The sequence below is a fragment of the Gymnodraco acuticeps genome, unplaced genomic scaffold (genome assembly GCF_902827175.1).
Source record: "Gymnodraco acuticeps unplaced genomic scaffold, fGymAcu1.1, whole genome shotgun sequence".
NCBI classification, from domain to species: domain Eukaryota; kingdom Metazoa; phylum Chordata; class Actinopteri; order Perciformes; family Bathydraconidae; genus Gymnodraco; species Gymnodraco acuticeps.
Genome location: NW_022991077.1, coordinates 37,233 through 53,772, shown reverse-complemented (window position 1 = coordinate 53,772; position 16,540 = coordinate 37,233). Strand labels below are relative to the sequence as shown.

Here is a 16,540-nt window from a genome sequence, read left to right as displayed (position 1 = left end):
TACCCCACCTCTTTGTCTCGTGTACCCCACCTCTTTGTCTCGTGTACCTCTTTGTCTCATGTACCCCACCTCTTTGTCTTGTGTACCCCACCTCTTTGTCTCGTGTACCTCTTTGTCTCGTGTACCTCTTTGTCTCGTGTACCCCACCTCTTTGTCTCGTGTACCCCACCTCTTTGTCTCGTGTACCTCTTTGTCTCGTGTACCTCTTTGTCTCGTGTACCCCACCTCTTTGTCTCGTGTACCCCACCTCTTTGTCTGGTGTACCTCTTTGTCTGGTGTACCTCTTTGTCTGGTGTACCCCACCTCTTTGTCTGGTGTACCCCACCTCTTTGTCTCGTGTACCTCTTTGTCTCGTGTACCTCTTTGTCTCGTGTACCCCACCTCTTTGTCTCGTGTACCTCTTTGTCTCGTGTACCCCACCTCTTTGTCTCGTGTACCCCACCTCTTTGTCTCGTGTACCCCACCTCTTTGTCTCGTGTACCCCACCTCTTTGTCTCATGTACCCCACCTCTTTGTCTCGTGTACCCCACCTCTTTGTCTCATGTACCCCACCTCTTTATCTCGTGTACCTCTTTGTCTCGTGTACCCCACCTCTTCGTCTCTGTGATGATCTGGGAAGAGTTGCCTAGATTGACTCTGTATTCAACCCTTTTGTTCTGCACTCCCGGCATGTTGGGGTCTCTGCAGCCGCTGCAGCTAGGCTTTTTTCACAGAATTTCCATGGACTTCCCCCTAAAGAAATATGGAAATACATTTAGGAGAACCCTAGGGGTTCTTGAGGGGATTGCAGGGGGTCGGTGGAAAAGAGAAGTAGGGATTATAATTTATTTCAACAACAAAAACATTTTAAAATGCATTTCCATACGTGTGGTGTGTGCGCTTCAGCGTCCGCGAGTTACAGCCCTATAGGGATGGCAGAGTTGTCTATTGCCACTTAAATATCGTCCACAGAGTGAAGACAATGCTTAAACCCGCAGAGAACAACGTCATTAATGCGTAACTGCTTCTCTCATTTAGACCTGGGAACATCATATCATTAAAAATCACAAAATGAATCCACACTTTTTAATCCAGGGGTCGAGAGAGACTCTTCTTAATCTCAGTTGGGTAGCTTCTCCTTCATCTCGTAAATCTTTGAAGTCTTACTGCCTCAGCTCTGCCCTGTATTCTCACAGACCGGAGATATGCAATGATGCTAAAATAAATTATAATGTTTTTTCAGCGGCAAAGAAACAAGATATAAAGTGTACTCTCTGTTTGCCTGCCATTAGTCACTCGTCCCGAATGTTGCATAATTATGTTAATGAGCACGGCTCCATTATTTTCTCACTACAACAGGCTCTTAGAGATCTCTAATTGCCACACACACACACACACACACACACACACACACACACACACACACACACACACACACACACACACACACACACACACACACACACACACACACAACATTTTCTCTTTCTATGTGTTCATTTAAATACTTTTTTATATTTTTTTATATTTTCTTCTTATGTTAATATAAATATTTTCACTATATCTTATTTATTTCTCACATTTTCTCCTTAACTTCTCATGTTTATATGACTCCTTTTATTCTATTTAATTGCACAATTTTACTTTAATTATGATTATATCGTTTTTTTTTTTTAATTGTATACATTTTTATTTTATCCAGCATTTAACATTTCCTTTTTTTTACGTTTATATTAATTATTTTTTATTTTTATCTTTGTGCTTTTCATTCTAAAATGGAGCAAATGTCATGAAACCAGATTTCCCTCAGGGTTAAATTAATCATTTTGATTCTGATTTGAAAACAATGAGACCAGTGACGGAGCTGTGTGTCTGCCGGGTCACGATCTCGCTCTGCAGGAGGGAAAACCTCTGGGGAAACCTGCCATGGTGTCAGAGCGAGACTTCGTTTTCTGTCCTCCCACGGACAATTACAGAAAGCTCAGCGAGAAGCCAAGAGGACTCGAGCCAACACACAACGTGTGACAGTGAAAACATCAAATGTACACGTCCTGCAAACCTCATCTGCTTTCTCTTTATCTGCTTCATCCCTCTGGCACCACACAGAAAGCCTCTAGGCAGAAATGAAGATCACTACGCCGTGGAACTGTTGCAGGAATATTATAAACTAACAAAAATAAAACATTGCTTTTGAAACAATCCCTTCAGATGTGATTCAACATGATTGCAATGTGAGTTCAGGCTGATGCAATAATGTTTCACAACAGGACCAACAAAAAGAAAGGGCATTTTAAGAAATTGCATAATGACTCGAAAGCCAATATGACTATATTAGGCGTGTTTCTGGTCTTCATAATGTGGTGTTTATGAAGTACAGCAGCATTGGAATGACCAGGGGATTCAGGCCTCTCAGTTAAATTACTGGTGTGTGAGAAAATACTCAAAGTGTAGAAATCCTTAAGATTTAAGTGCTTTGGATCCATGTTGGGAAATTCATTATATAGCGATTAAAAAAGGGGTCCATCTTTACAAGCAAACACATTAATAACTCTGAAACAACAATCCAACATGTTCTGCATTATAGTTTTTACTCCGGGCTCTATAAGTATGTTTGGCTGCTAACACTAGTGGTGCAGGGAGGACTTCTTTCCAGGTATTGCAAAGGCTCCATCGAGAAAACCTAAAGAGACGTTTAGTCATCTCATTTAGACACTTTCTTCAATGTACTGACGTATTTTATGTTGTAGAACTAAACATCTCTTCAGCTTGAGTTAATCACAGACTTTATTTCAGACTAACAAAACATTGAATTCCAGACCAGGGGACAGGAAGTGATGAAATGCTGACTCATTTCCACATTTTAGGACTTATTCCTGCACTGCTCTGTAGCGTGACCCCTCACCTCCCTATCTCATTAAAAATGAAGTGTTATTGATCAGGTCTCCTCCCGGCAGACAGGCCCTCTCTGTGTTATTTTTGCCTATTCTAAAGTATTTTATTATTCCTGCATGCTGAAGTCCCTAAAATGACTTTGAATTGCAAAAAAAGGGGTAAGACTGGAAACAAAAATATGGATTTATAGGCGTTATCCGACTCAGGACATCAGTGTCTCTAAAATCCTGTTTTCATCATTTCCAAACTTTTTGTCTCAAAGTGTAAACTGAATCGTAATCGGGGCTCAAAGACGTTGTGGTGCGTAGTCGATCATCCTGAACAAATCCACCCACAAGGCCGTGCTTCAGCCCTCTTTCACTCTTCCGTCCATCTGGCAGTGGTTAAAGATTAATACGCTGGAGCCGGAGAGGACGGGCGCTTTATATCCAGGCAGAGACATAAATCAAACTGCACTTACTGACATTAACTATGGGTGCATCGCCACCAGCTAGAAATTATATTTTGAGAGCTGAGATCATAAATGATCCATAAACACAACCTGCATTAGTTGTTTAATTTCAAAACAATTTTTTACACAATATATCTGATCCAAAATCTCTATAACGATAATATGACACATTTGTAGGGTTGACTTTAAAGTGGTGCAGTTACGATTCCTAAAACCAGGAAATCACTAAGCATTTTAACACTTCCAGTTAACTCGTCTGGAGGTCAATGGTGTCCTGAATGTGTTTTTGGTTGCTATTCTGAAATAAGGTCTGTGGTTAACACAAGCTGAAGAGATTTTAATTCTACGACATCGTCATCACGCCCAACATTAGCTGCCTTTAGCTTAGCGGTGGTGAAGTCATGTGACCGTACTGTAGTTCCTTTATAGCCCAACATTAGCCTCCTTTAGCTTAGCGGTGGTGACGTGAAGTCTTGTGACCGTGCTGTAGTTCCTTTATAGCCCAACATTAGCCACCTTTAGCTAACGGTGGTGACGTGAAGTCATGTGACCATGCTGTAGTTCCTTTATAGCCCAACATTAGCCTCCTTTAGCTTAGCGGTGGTGACGTGAAGTCATGTGACCGTGCTGTAGTTCCTTTATAGCCCAACATTAGCCTCCTTTAGCTTAGCGGTGGTGACGTGAAGTCATGTGACCGTGTTGTAGTTCCTTTATAGCCCAACATTAGCCTCCTTTAGCTTAGCGGTGGTGACATGAAGTCATGTGACCGTGCTGTAGTTCCTTTATAGCCCAACATTAGCCGCCTTTAGCTTAGCGGTGGAGAGGTGAAGTCATGTGACCGTGCTGTAGTTCCTTTATAGCCCAACATTAGCCACCTTTAGCTTAGCGGTGGTGTGATGCCCCTGTGGGTCCATCAGTAGAGAGTGTGTGGCTGTTCTGTCTGTGCTGCATTGGCTCCAGTGATTGCATCGATTACAGTAACTCAGGGCACCTGGGTCTGGTGTCCTGCAGCTATTTAAAGCCTCTCTGCTCCTCTCTGTTCTCGCTCTGCTTTCCCCTGCAGACACCTGGGTTTTGGTTGAGTATGAAGTACGGGTTTTCTCAGTTGCTCCACTTTGTTGCACTCTATGAATTTGGCTAATTACTTTCTTTAATAAACATATTGTTCTACCCATTGACATGTTGTGTCTCCTTTTTGTTGTGGCCTTTTGAGCCAGGTCGCAACAGGTGGTGACGTGAATGTGACCGTGCTGTAGTTCCTTTATAGCCCAACATTAGCTTTTTACTTCAGAAATCAGGTGTGTTAATATGTGGAGATTATCCTGCTGAACTAAACGTGTAAGAATCATAAACGTTTGTTTGAAACAGAGATATTTTCTGCAATAATTCAAAATCACAATGAGAAATCCCATTGGACCAGAGAGATGCTGCCTTCAGGGACCAACACAGGAATACGACATCCTTGCACCACTCTATAATTGAATTATTTAGTGTACACTACTTTGTGCGTTAAGATATCTGTATATTCACTAAAGGGTGGATTTTCTCCTGCCTTTACTGTCTGACATGTAACAAAGTGTAATGTTTTAATATGAAAGCTGTCACTTTATCTTGGTGATCACAAGCTCTCTGACTGCGTGTGAGGTAATTAAGTCCTATTCTTCTATCTCCCTCAGGACTGACAGGACACAAAGCACACAGAGCGATGAATGCGCAATTACAAACGTCTGGTGATTAGTCCTGAAGCCCTTCGCTCTCTTTGTGCCGGCTTGGATCTGACGCCTCTATCAGCGTGTTTAAACAAAGTGTCTTCAGGGTTATTGAGCTGCTGCCATGATCAGGAACAGATTTCAGAGTAAACGTGTTGATGTGGGAGCTTCAGAGACGCCTGAGCAGGAGAATAGATTTACAGACAACTACAATAACCTTACTATACAGTAGACACATTCATTTATATTGAATACTACTCAAAAACGTGAACCAGAAATGTTTTTGCCAGGAAAACAATTATTGTTTAAAACTATATTCCAACGAGTCTAATGCCAAAAACTGCAGTTCTTCAAATGGTCTCTATAGCTAAGTTTCTTGTTAATGATTAGTTAAGAGTATGCATGCAGTGTGCTATACATCACCTTGTTAAGCAGTATTTTTATAATATAGTACTACTTTAACTTAAAGGACCCTATTCTGCTGATGTTCAGGTGTATATCAGTATGTAGTGTCTCTACTTTAAAGAGTCCTCTCCTGCTGATGTTCAGGTGTATATCAGTATGTAGTGTCTCTACTTTAAAGAGTCCTCTCCTGCTGATGTTCAGGTGTATATCAGTATGTAGTGTCTCTACTTTAAAGAGTCCTCTCCTGCTGATGTTCAGGTGTATATCAGTATGTAGTGTCTCTACTTTAAAGAGTCCTCTCCTGCTGATGTTCAGGTGTATATCAGTATGTAGTGTCTCTACTTTAAAGAGTCCTCTCCTGTTGATGTTCAGGTGTATATCAGTATGTAGTGTCTCTACTTTAAAGAGTCCTCTCCTGTTGATGTTCAGGTGTATATCAGTATGTAGTGTCTCTATTTTAAAGAGTCCTCTCCTGCCGATGATCAGGTGTATATCAGTATGTAGTGTCTCTACTTTAAAGAGTCCTCTCCTGCTGATGTTCAGGTGTATATCAGTATGTAGTGTCTCTACTTTAAAGATTCCTCTCCTGCTGATGTTCAGGTGTATATCAGTATGTAGTGTCTCTACTTTAAAGAGTCCTCTCCTGCTGATGTTCAGGTGTATATCAGTATGTAGTGTCTCTACTTTAAAGAGTCCTCTCCTGCTGATGTTCAGGTGTATATCAGTATGTAGTGTCTCTACTTTAAAGAGTCCTCTCCAGCTGATGTTCAGGTGTGTATCAGTATGTAGTGTCTCTACTTTAAAGAGTCCTCTCCTGCTGATGTTCAGGTGTATATCAGTATGTAGTGTCTCTACTTTAAAGAGTCCTCTCCTGCTGATGTTCAGGTGTATATCAGTATGTAGTGTCTCTACTTTAAAGAGTCCTCTCCTGCTGATGTTCAGGTGTATATCAGTATGTAGTGTCTCTACTTTAAAGAGTCCTCTCCTGCTGATGTTCAGGTGTATATCAGTATGTAGTATCTCTACTTTAAAGAGTCCTCTCCTGTTGATGTTCAGGTGTATATCAGTATGTAGTGTCTCTACTTTAAAGAGTCCTCTCCAGCTGATGTTCAGGTGTGTATCAGTATGTAGTGTCTCTACTTTAAAGAGTCCTCTCCTGCTGATGTTCAGGTGTATATCAGTATGTAGTGTCTCTACTTTAAAGAGTCCTCTCCTGCTGATGTTCAGGTGTATATCAGTATGTAGTGTCTCTACTTTAAAGAGTCCTCTCCTGCTGATGTTCAGGTGTATATCAGTATGTAGTGTCTCTACTTTAAAGAGTCCTCTCCTGCTGATGTTCAGGTGTATATCAGTATGTAGTATCTCTACTTTAAAGAGTCCTCTCCTGTTGATGTTCAGGTGTATATCAGTATGTAGTGTCTCTATTTTAAAGAGTCCTCTCCTGCCGATGATCAGGTGTATATCAGTATGTAGTGTCTCTACTTTAAAGAGTCCTCTCCTGCTGATGTTCAGGTGTATATCAGTATGTAGTGTCTCTACTTTAAAGATTCCTCTCCTGCTGATGTTCAGGTGTATATCAGTATGTAGTGTCTCTACTTTAAAGAGTCCTCTCCTGCTGATGTTCAGGTGTATATCAGTATGTAGTGTCTCTACATTAAATAGTCCTCTCCTGCTAATGTTCAGGTGTATATCAGTATGTAGTGTCTCTACTTTAAAGAGTCCTCTCCTGCTGATGTTCAGGTGTATATCAGTATGTAGTGTCTCTACATTAAATAGTCCTCTCCTGCTAATGTTCAGGTGTATATCAGTATGTAGTGTATCTACTTTAAAGAGTCCTCTCCTGCTGATGTTCAGGTGTATATCAGTATGTAGTGTCTCTACTTTAAAGAGTCCTCTCCTGCTGATGTTCAGGTGTATATCAGTATGTAGTGTCTCTACTTTAAAGAGTCCTCTCCTGCTGATGTTCAGGTGTATATCAGTATGTAGTGTCTCTACTTTAAAGAGTCCTCTCCTGCTGATGTTCAGGTGTATATCAGTATGTAGTGTCTCTACTTTAAAGAGTCCTCTCCTGCTGATGTTCAGGTGTATATCAGTATGTAGTGTCTCTACTTTAAAGAGTCCTCTCCTGCTGATGTTCAGGTGTATATCAGTATGTAGTGTCTCTACTTTAAAGAGTCCTCTCCTGCTGATGATCAGGTGTATATCAGTATGCAGTGTCTCTACTTTAAAGAGTCCTCTCCTGCTAATGTTCAGGTGTATATCAGAATGTAGTGTCTCTACTTTAAAGAGTCCTCTCCTGCTGATGTTCAGGTGTATATCAGAATGTAGTGTCTCTACTTTAAAGAGTCCTCTCCTGCTGATGTTCAGGTGTATATCAGTATGTAGTGTCTCTACTTTAAAGAGTCCTCTCCTGCTGATGTTCAGCTGTATATCAGTATGTAGTGTCTCTACTTTAAAGAGTCCTCTCCTGCTGATGTTCAGCTGTATATCAGTATGTAGTGTCTCTACTTTAAAGAGTCCTCTCCTGCTGATGTTCAGGTGTATATGTAGTGTCTCTACTTTAAAGAGTCCTCTCCTGCTGATGTTCAGGTGTATATGTAGTGTCTCTACTTTAAAGAGTCCTCTCCTGCTGATGTTCAGGTGTATATGTAGTGTCTCTACTTTAAAGGGTCCTCTCCTGCTGATGTGCAGGTGTATATGCAGTGTCTCTACTTTAAAGAGTCCTCTCCTGCTGATGTTCAGGTGTATATCAGTATGTAGTCTCTACTTTAAAGAGTCCTCTCCTGTTGATGTTCAGGTGTATATCAGTATGTAATGTCTCTACTTTAAAGAGTCCTCTCCTGCTGATGTTCAGGTGTATATCAGTATGTATTGTCTCTACTTTAAAGAGTCCTCTCCTGTTGATGTTCAGGTGTATATCAGTATGTAGTGTCTCTACTTTAAAGAGTCCCTCTCCTGCTGATGTTCAGGTGTATATCAGTATGTAGTGTCTCTACTTTAAAGAGTCCTCTCCTGCTGATGTTCAGGTGTATATCAGTATGTAGTGTCTCTACTTTAAAGAGTCCTCTCCTGCTGATGTTCAGGTGTATATCAGTATGTAGTGTCTCTACTTTAAAGAGTCCTCTCCTGCTGATGTTCAGGTGTATATCAGTATGTAGTGTCTCTACTTTAAAGAGTCCTCTCCTGCTGATGTTCAGGTGTATATCAGTATGTAGTGTCTCTACTTTAAAGAGTCCTCTCCTGCTGATGTTCAGGTGTATATCAGTATGTAGTGTCTCCACTTTAAAGAGTCCTCTCCTGCTGATGTTCAGGTGTGTATCAGTATGTAGTGTCTCTACTTTAAAGAGTCCTCTCCTGCTGATGTTCAGGTGTGTATCAGTATGTAGTGTCTCTACTTTAAAGAGTCCTCTCCTGCTGATGTTCAGGTGTATATCAGTATGTAGTGTCTCTACTTTAAAGAGTCCTCTCCTGCTGATGTTCAGGTGTGTATCAGTATGTAGTGTCTCTACTTTAAAGAGTCCTCTCCTGCTGATGTTCAGGTGTATATCAGTATGTAGTGTCTCCACTTTAAAGAGTCCTCTCCTGCTGATGTTCAGGTGTGTATCAGTATGTAGTGTCTCTACTTTAAAGAGTCCTCTCCTGCTGATGTTCAGGTGTGTATCAGTATGTAGTGTCTCTACTTTAAAGAGTCCTCTCCTGCTGATGTTCAGGTGTATATCAGTATGTAGTGTCTCTACTTTAAAGAGTCCTCTCCTGCAGATGTTCAGGTGTATATCAGTATGTAGTGTCTCTGCTTTAAAGAGTCCTCTCCTGCTGATGTTCAGGTTATATCAGTATGTAGTGTCTCTACTTTAAAGAGTCCTCTCCTGCTGATGTTCAGGTTATATCAGTATGTAGTGTCTCTACTTTAAAGAGTCCTCTCCTGCTGATGTTCAGGTCCACTAAAATCATGATAGGGTCTCTTTGATTTAAAGATCTCTCGAGACGGTTTGTAATCTGACAAACACCTCATGTTGTTGTGCTGCAGCTGCAGCCGGTTGACCTGCTGGATATAATGCATCATGTTTCTTTATGTGGAACAACATTGCACATGTTTATGATATATAATTCAATAATTCCGTGCATGAAGAGATGAAGATGCAGCCAGTGGTTTTAAATCATTCCTGCATTAGTTGTTTACCCTACAGTCTGTGAGAGGGATGATGTGCAGCGAGCCACTCATCATTGCAAAATGAACCCTGACTGACAGTCAGATTCAGGACCTTGTAGGTTGCAGATCAGAACACACTCTGTGACTACACCAACGTTTGATAATGTGAATTATTTAACCAACACGCTACACAAAGCCAACACATAAATTAAGCAAGTTCCTGTGGAGCAGACCCTCCTCCGCCTTTTCCACTAACATGAGTTTTTGGGAGCTCTTTGTTGGGCCTGGTGTTGGTTTCTTGAGAATCTCGCAAGAACCCGTTTTCTTTTCCACCAAACGGAGCTCGATTTGAGCCACGTCAAGACTTCACCGCTTGGAAAGAGTGAGTTGTAGGTTTCTGTACATACTCCACAAAATCTAGGAATCATTGATGCCGACATTTGTCTCAAAGGTCTATGGACGTTAGGGTTGTAATTATGCTATAATGCCCCCCAACCTTTCTTAACACTGTAATGTAAGTGTCCTCGTTGAATGAATCCTCTTCCTGTGTCTCCTCCCTGTATAAAGTCATTGCTTTTCTGTGTAACTTGGTGAGATCTTGGTACTATTTTCTAGTGCAGGACCTCTGGCCTTTCCAGCTGGAAATAATATTGATTCTGTTAAATGCTATAAATCTGTATTAAATAACAAAACTTTGGTTTAAGCTTGTGTATTTGTTCTCTTCCTACCAGAAGGTGATTAAGTGTGGAATTTCCAAAACAAGCACAAGCTGAACTGAGACTTATATTTGATTTATTGTTTGTGGACATCTGGGAGTCCTTCTTATCGTAGGTCCCACTGGCGTACATTTGGCCACGGACCACCGTTCTAGTCACATTTAGTGCCCTGTTTGTCTAGTCTTGTTAATGAAGGATGTTGATTATTACACTCTGAGTTAGTTAAAACCTCCGACCACAGAAGAGATCTTCAGAATAGGTCGGGCTGTGTCACCCCGTGTCTGCAGCACATGTCAATTCTCTGGCCGTTAACTTCATAATAATCCGTCAGTGTTTGCCATCAAGCTCTCCCCGTGTCTCACTGTGTTTCCACTCCATTGCTCCAGAAGTTTCCATCACAGCCGCTTTTTTCTAAAAACGCACTGGGCACAGCACACAGAGTCCATCAACTCTCCACGGCCGAGCACAGAGCGGCTGTACTGCCGCTGAAAAAGCACAAGACGTCATTGTAGAATCATCCTGTCATGAACAAAATACTGGCCTTTTTCTGAAAATCAAAACATTCTGAATTTTTCTGAAGATCTGAAAATTCTGTCTTTTTCTTAAAATAACAAAATAATGTATTTTGCTAAAAATTCGGACTTTTGCTCAAAATGTTGACTTTTTCTCAAAATCGCAAAAATTCTGACGTTTTCTCAAAAATACGGACTTTTTTTTCAAAATCTCAAAATTCTGACTTTATCTCAAAATCTCAAAATGTTAATAATCCCTCGTCACCGGCTTGAGCTTGAATCTCAGGATCCATGTATCTGTGATCCTCTCCAGAATGGAAGGAGTCATCACATACAGAGCATCAACTAGTTCCTGAACAGTGTCCTTCACATGCTGATATCCAAGAGAGGGAGTTACACAGTCACAAGATGGAGGAATAGAAAGCAGTATTCAATGTTTACTTCAGATTAGCTCCACGTCAGAAATGAGCATGCTTGATGTCTCTCTCCATAGAGGCTGAATCATCATGTTAATCACATAGCTATCATATGCCTCAAACAGTCCTGATGACACGCCTAGACTACTGCAACTCCCTCCTGGCTGGTCTACCTGCATGTGCCATCCGACCTCTGCAGCTCATCCAGAATGCAGCGGCTCGTCTGGTCTTCAACCTTCCTAAATTCTCCCACACCACTCCGCTCCTCCGCTCCCTTCACTGGCTTCCGGTAACTGCTAGAATCCACTTCAAGACACTGGTACTTGCTTACCATGCTGTGAATAGATCTGGCCCTTCGTACATCCAGGACATGGTTAAACCGTACACCCCAGCGCGTGCACTACGCTCTGCATCAGCCAAACGACTCGTTGCGCCCTCGCTGCGAGGGGGACCCAAGTTCCCATCGGCAAAAACACGTGGGTTTGCTGTCCTGGCTCCAAGATGGTGGAATGAGCTCCCCATTGACATCAGGACGGCAGATAGCTTGCACACCTTCCGGCGCAGACTGAAAACTCATCTCTTTCGACTCCACTTCGAGCGTTAGAACTATTAACGAAGCACTTTTATACTAATAAAGGACTGGCTTACCTAAAGCCAGTTGAGTAGCACTTGAAATGTTTGGCTCTATGAAACCTGATGTACTTATATGATTCTGTTTTCTTCAAGGTTGTGTCTTCCTGGTCGAATGTACTTATTGTAAGTCGCTTTGGATAAAAGCGTCAGCTAAATGTAATGTAATGCTCTTCTAGGTAATCACACATCCTGTCATGTTCACAGCTGCAGTTGGGATACCTTTGTTATCAGTTACTCTCATGTTGGAAGAGGACATTCAGGATAACAATGTGAAACAAATATAAAGTAGCCCAAACAGACACACGCCTTTAGGCTCCATTTCTACACAGAAGTACTTTAGGAAACAGCATAAGCTCAAACAACAGCATCTGACCTTCTTGCTGGACAAAGATTGGAAGATAAAAAAACGTTTTCTGAGCTACCGTTTGTGATCAATTCAAATCGGTTCCCTACCAAACACACACACACACACACACACACACACACACACACACACACACACACACACACACACACACACACACACACACACACACACACACACACACACACACACACACTGACACGGACGCCAGGAAAATGCAGTGGAAAACACTCATCTGCATTATTAGAGCTGCATCAGATGTTCCTGTCTGGATCCGAACCAAAGCGCTCTTTAAGGACAGAGAGCAGACAGAGACGGGTGGGTTTGTGCTACACAGGCCGACACATTATCCAGCGACTCAGCAGCAGATACACCGGAGAAGTGTGTGTGTGATAGGGAAAAAGACGTGTGTGTAGACGGACATAATGTGCAGTCTGTACGGTGGACTTGTGTCAACCTTCAGCAGCTTTGAACTGTGCAATAACACGAGTACTGAGGCTGAGTGCAAGTATTACCTTGTGCACTAACCCGGTCAGCGTGACCCCAGATCCACTGAAAAGCATTATTGAAACTGACTGGGTTGTCAGCAACAAATGGAGTTCAATAATCTGTCTTTAAGATAGATTGATAGATAAGATTGAAGATCTTTGGGATGTTTTTGATCCCCTAGTGGCCAAAGATAGTCTCTAAAATATCAAAAATAACCATCCAAGACAAGTATCGGAGCTAAACTTGATATATTTAAGGGCTGGAACCCGAAACTCTGTCTTGACTCTGTCTTTACATTAATCAATGAACCCCAGATCCACTGGAAAGCATTATTGAAACGTACTAGGTTGTCAGTATTACCAGCAACACATGGATATCTGTAATCTGTCTGTCTCTGAGCTTGTTTTGGACGTTTATGTCCCAGTGGCCAAAGAGAAAGTCTCTCAAATATTAAAACATGACTACAAAAGGTACCCATCAGTGTCAGAGCTCAGATCAGCAAATCCTCATATCTTAAAAGCTCTGTCTTCACTTGGATTCAATTTTGGTTAATCAACAGTTATTAACCTGTTAAGCCCAAGAGCCCCCGGTGGAGGGGGCTGCAGGTTTTTCTTTCACGAAACTGTGTCTCAGGGCATCTTAACATTTAAAAAGCTATTAATGTGTCATACCCACTTAACGGGAAGAAACTCAGCTAACTGACGATACGAACCATTTTTTACCGAAACAAAACACAAGTCTCACAAGAAGCGTCTAAATGAGCCATGAGCGAAAAAATGCTAACACACTTAGCACAGAACTCACGGTAAAATACCCTTATTACTTATCGTATCTGCATAAATGGATATCGATTAGCAAGCTGAGATCCCACAGATTCTACAGGTATTAGTATCATCACTGTATGATCATAACTCGCGACATGGGAAACAAAACCAAACTTCACAACACGTAGCATTACGGAGGAAACACGGCAATATGTCCTTTTACTGTTTTTGATCAAAAGTGGTCTTCAATGGCATTAAAACGATAAAAACGCTGCTGAAGGTTAATCGGTTAATCCAATGTGTCTGTGTCCCTTTGAAATGATTTCTGATAATCCATAAGCAATAAACCTAGTTTTCAGTTTTCAGATTTCAGAGCGTAGCTTTCGACTGCGTGCGCATAGCTTTCACTTCTCAATGGTAACGTCGGTGGAACTTTCCCTTCGATTCTATTGGCTCTAACGGTTCAATCAGATGTCAATCATCAAAATCGACCAATGGGTTCCAGAGTAGGGCTGCACGATATTGAAAAAAACTGACATTGCGATATTTGTTTCCCCTGCGATATTGCGTTTTTTTTTAACTATATTTAACCGGATGAAGGATTTTAGTCACGGACGTCTTGATCTTAACTGGTTGACTCATCGTACCTTAAGTCATGATCTAACATGTCATCATAATGCGTGTTGCTTCCCCTCAAATAATCTGTGAATGAAGAAGAGAAGAACCTTTTTGGATCCAAAATACTTCCAGATGGCAGATGTTGCTTTTCTTTTTGGAAGTAAATCTTCATTCTCGCCGGTATTGTCCTCCTGTGCCTCGCTCATTTTTTACCGGTGTTTTGATGGTCTGCAAACTAGCGGGGCGGGGCCTGCTGGGATCTGATCAAGAATGATTGTGATTGGTGGTTTGCTGTGCATGCAGAGCCTGCATGTCACTCACTCAAGTACCCCTGACATGAGAGCCGTGGAAGTTTTCCTTTTGTAGCAAGCAGCAAAAATAATTGTAACATGTTTGAGTTAATGTACCTACTTAATATCGCACGTCCTAAAAAAATGAAGAACAAAAAAAATTATTATTATAAAAAATGTATAAAATCGCATGTCCCTGCGATGTGAATATCGCGCATGCGCATATCGCGGTTATCGCCATGACACGATATATCGTTCAGCCCTATTCCAGAGATATGGAAAATCCACCCAAATGACCCCAAAGGTGGCTTTTTTTTGCTAAACCTCTAAAAAAGGTCAAATGTCACTTGTTTTGCATCAATCTTGATACAGGGTACTTATTCATTTCCTGATCCTCTAAAACATTTCTAGAATAAAAGAAATATGTTCCACATCTTCAGACAGTGTTACATATTTTTCTGTAGCGGCTTGCTCCTATTCTTAACTAAAGATATATAACACTATTATTTATTCAAGAATTAACCTTAAAAAAACGAATTAAGCATCATAAAGAGAACTCGTTCTAACCACGGGTAAAATGTTGTTTCTTTGCTCAGTGATGGTTGGGATATAATGGAGCAGCACTGTGGGAAGGAGGAAGGTCAGGTCAGATTTAAGTGCCCTCATCAGTCGGCTGTAATTGACAGGAAATGCTCTCTGTGCTTATCACGAGCGGACAGGACTGCAACACACAGAGTCAAATCACCAACATCTGGCCCTGTGTTCCTGCAGGGAACCACCAACCCTCCCAAAGAGCCACTTCAATCCTTTATAAATACCTACATCACCAACTAAACACATGTACTGAACTTCTTTTCAATCTATACCCCGTTTAAGCAAATATTACTGTATATTTAAAGCCATTTCTCACCAGTTCGATGCAGAAATGCGCTGCGGAAATACTGAAAATGTGCACTCAGATTCACAATAACCGCAGCCGTGTTCAGGCATTCTGCGATGGTTCTTTCGTTCCTACGGGAGCACGGAGCAGGGGAATTCATTCAGAGTCACAACGCATTGAGGAAACGTTGCATTGTTTGTTCATTTGTTTTTGCACATCAATTTTCAAGCACTGAAATAAGCTCTGGTGTTATACCATCAGAGAAACCTATTGTCCCCATTTCAGGACATCATTTCTTTCAACGACTACTTCCTGTTTAATGACAAAGCTTTGGTTTTCATACTCTACTAAACCTACATTCATTTTGTAAATTGTGTAATTTAGTTATCTTAAATATGTTTGTATGCATGCCTCTTAGTTAACATGAAGCTGCCTGTGGCTCTTTCCTGCTGTAGCAAAGTAAATGTCCCCTCTGTGGGGCGAATAAAGGTTTTCTGATTGTGAACAGGATTGAAAGTAACAAGAAGTACTAAAATGCTGACTCATTTCCAGGTTTTAGGACTCACTCTTGCACCAATGCAGATCAATAGAAAGTAACCCCCACTATAATTGCTGCGCTAAAAGCCATCGCTGCTGTAGTAAACCCTGTTTCCAGTATCAGCATTACGCTGAAGCTCTGAAATATAACACCTTGTTCTGAACATCTGCCGTCCCTACAGTCCCTCGTGAAGAGCAGTTTATTCAAAGGTTCAAAGGTTTTATCGTCTTAAGCTCATCAGATACAGAGTGGAAATGGCAATGAAATCCTTCTGACCTGAGCTCCTCCAACAATGCAACATGTATAATAACATACAAAATAGTGCAAGAAGTCTATATACACATGTCAATAGAATATGATATGTACAAGAACAGAATGTAAAATGAAATCATGTACATTGCGGTGATGACTATTTGCATAAATAAGTAGATTAGAGTTACTAGGGGGTTTTAAAACGTTTAGACAAAACCCTGACAAGCACATTCTCACTTGTTCTTTTGGCTGATCTTTTCCAGCTGTAACAAAGGCACAGTTCCCCTCTGAGGGACGAACAAAGGGATTCTGACTCTGAGATGTGTTTACTTATTAGGCAAGGCATGTCTGTGTTTATACAGCACCTTTCAACACGAGGCATTTCAAAGTGCTTTACAAAAATGAAAGAAATTAAGAGCATTAAGAAATAGTGCAGTGGAAACACATTGTAAAATGGCATTTAAGGCAAGACACCCCAGGTG

At 41.3% G+C, this 16,540-nt stretch overlaps 1 protein-coding gene across 2 annotated transcripts in view; it reads right to left on the bottom strand.

Moving 5' to 3' along the window:
- Positions 1–545: 545 nt before the first annotated feature.
- The window catches only part of LOC117560038 (atrial natriuretic peptide receptor 1-like), a 28,143-nt gene continuing 12,148 nt past the window's right edge, over positions 546–16,540 (bottom strand). The window contains exon 3 of one of the 2 annotated variants that reach the window (XM_034236789.1): positions 546–732. In XM_034236789.1, the coding sequence (XP_034092680.1) occupies positions 626–732 (107 nt within the window). In that variant the 3' untranslated portion in view covers positions 546–625. The remainder of the gene's footprint in view (positions 733–16,540) is intronic. The other variant, XM_034236788.1, reaches the window with a different exon arrangement.